Source organism: Lontra canadensis, unplaced genomic scaffold, assembly GCF_010015895.1.
Source record: "Lontra canadensis isolate GAN:19392208 unplaced genomic scaffold, GSC_riverotter_1.0 scaffold36, whole genome shotgun sequence".
In the NCBI taxonomy this organism is placed as follows: Eukaryota; Metazoa; Chordata; class Mammalia; order Carnivora; family Mustelidae; genus Lontra; species Lontra canadensis.
Genome location: NW_022631030.1, coordinates 8,406,281 through 8,408,952, shown reverse-complemented (window position 1 = coordinate 8,408,952; position 2,672 = coordinate 8,406,281). Strand labels below are relative to the sequence as shown.

General features: G+C 42.1%; 1 protein-coding gene across 1 annotated transcript; it reads right to left on the bottom strand.

The window, feature by feature from the left end:
* Positions 1-273: 273 nt before the first annotated feature.
* LOC116874367 (putative olfactory receptor 10D3) lies at positions 274-1,212 on the bottom strand. Its single transcript, XM_032869031.1, has one exon. It carries the CDS (start codon positions 1,210-1,212, stop codon positions 274-276), a length of 939 nt encoding a protein of 312 aa, XP_032724922.1.
* Between the last annotated feature and the right edge of the window lie 1,460 nt (positions 1,213-2,672).

Sequence of the window (2,672 nt, the reverse complement as noted above, 5' to 3'; positions counted from 1 at the left end):
AGCTGGGAAAGGTAGACAAAATGCTTCAGGGGCAAAGGCCATCTTTCTTCCTTATAGTGTCAGGAGGTTCTCCACAGAAGAAAGGTAAAACAACAGCAACCCAGACTGACTTAGGTAAAGCAAAAAACAAAATAGACAAAATGATGAAGTATGTGATAAAGTGAACTGTGCCCTTCAGCGTGTGCTGAAAAGTCCCATGTGAGGATTCCAGAAGGATATTTCGCATGTAGGCCAGAAAAAATTCCATTCCCTCAACCTACCCATCCACTCTTACTAACTCTCAGGAACGTGGTTTGTCCTGTGCAAAATTATTTTCAGGGCTGTTTTAACTTCCTTATTCCTCAAGGTATAGATTAAAGGGTTCAGCATCGGTCCTACCAGATTCATCAGAATTTGAACCACAGTTCCCAGCATGGGGTTAGGCATGGGCTGCAGGTAGACAGTTATGATGGGCCCATAGGCACAAAGGATGGCAATGAGGTGGGCACTGCAAGTGGAGAAGGCCCGGTGGCGGCCCTCGGTTGAATGAATATACAGGATGGAGATGGTGATGCGAGTGTAGGATAAAAGGATTAGGAGAAAGCAGAGGAGAGATACCAGGCCAACGTTGGTGAAACTCACCCTCTGGGCTAAGGATGTATCAGCACAGGCCAATGGCAAAAGTGCTGGAATATCACAAAAGAAGTGATTCACTTTATTGGGACCACAGTATGGCAAAGTGAAGGTGAGCGAAGTCAAGATACTAGAATTGATACAACCTAACAGCCATGTGCCCACAGCCAAGGTCCCGCAGATTCTAGGGCTCATGAGAACTGTGTAGCGCAGAGGGTAACAGATGGCCGTGAAGCGGTCATAGGCCATCACTGTATACAAGAAGCACTCAATGCTGCCAGGGAAATGGAAGAAGAAGAGCTGGGAGACACAGTTCTCATAGGAAATGAGTGGGCTCAGTCCCATGAGGTACAGCAGTATTTTAGGACACGTCACAGAAGAGAAACTCATGTCGAACACAGACAAGTTCCCCAGGAAAAAGTACATGGGTGTGTGAAGGCGAGTGGAAGAAAGAATAGCCATGAAGATGGACATATTTCCCAGCAGGGTGCAGGCATAGAAGGGCAAGAACAAGACAAAAAGCAAAGTCTCCAGCCCCTTTGTGTGTGGAATCCCCAACAGGATGAATTCAGTCACCACTGAGACATTCTTCTTCTCCATGACAGACAGTCCTAGGGGAGGAAAAGGAAGCAGAGGACATGGATGGCTTGATGTCAGTGAACCTACTGGGAAGATGAAATGTGTAGTTGGAATAACAGCATTTTGACTCAAAGTTAAGGAAAAATTGCTGATGACCCATATTACAGGGCATTTTAACTGGAATATAATTGCCACAGGAAACTTAATGAGCACTGTGCCATATATTTTTGTTATACTGATTCTAGATGCAGATATCCCTTATTAAAAAAATACTTTTAAAAAAAGGCATCTTAGAGCAAAGATTTTCAAAGGGAAGGACAGGGCCCACACAAACGTGTGGTCTTTCAGAGAGAAAGGATAATGAAGCCTCAGAATCAATCAGGGACTTTTTCATCTGTCAAGATATGAACTACAACTCAAGAATCACTACATTTGTGGACCACTACCACTAACATTATATTTTGTTGCTCTGATTTTTCAGAAAGCCGTAAGTGTTGGACAGTCAGTGTGTTACATTGAAAATGCTTATGCAACATGATTTCAGATCAGTTAGCCCTCACAGTTAAGTTTTTGAGATAAATCTAGAAAAGATAACATCTGAGCATTAAAAAGTCTAGGCAACTTTCCTAGATTTAGACTGCTAGAAATGGCAGAACTAGGGATCTAATTTTTTTCTCCTAACATCATCAGACTTTCCGATGTATGCATCTGCGATGGACTGTGACATTACTAGCCTTGTCATGCTTTGCCTCCGTGTTATTCATGTTTTTCTTGGTGATGTCACCAGGCTCTGAAAATGTTCCTGCTCCTCCTTAGTAAGCGGTGGGAAACCAACTTGTCCCCCCGCCACCACCCATACCACCACATACCACTAAGATATGAAGTTTAGGGGAATAAATACTTCTTGATGTGCACTGCTATATCCTCAGTGCAGAAAACAGTGTCCAGCACAGGGTAGGTTCTTAATAAATGCTTGATGAATGAAGTAGTGAAATGACTCACTCGATGACTGGCAGAACTGGATAACATTCAATATTTTGTCTTGTGTAAGGACTTGTATGATACTGTCAGATATTTGTCTCTATACACAACCTTATAAAGAAGCATGATAATACACTTGTTCCTGTTTGGCCCTATTTTTCTGAATATTTAGAATTTTTCTGTTTACCTTCATGGCATTTGGTTCTGAATTGTACTCTAAAAGGTGACTAGACCCAAGATAAGAGCTACACATAATCTGTACTGCTCCCCTCAAAGTCCTGGATGTTTATCAAGAGGAGTCACGCATTACAGAAAGAATTGGACCAAAGGTATCCAGGTGAAGGCTGATTTGGAACATCCAGTCTTTTAATTATTTTGAATCAAGTCCAAACCCCTGGTTATACAGGACAATAATAAGAATTGAGTTTTTGAGTTGGTTGGCCAACATGATGAGTTGAAAGACAAACCAAACAAATAATTACCTATTCTTATGGTTAGTC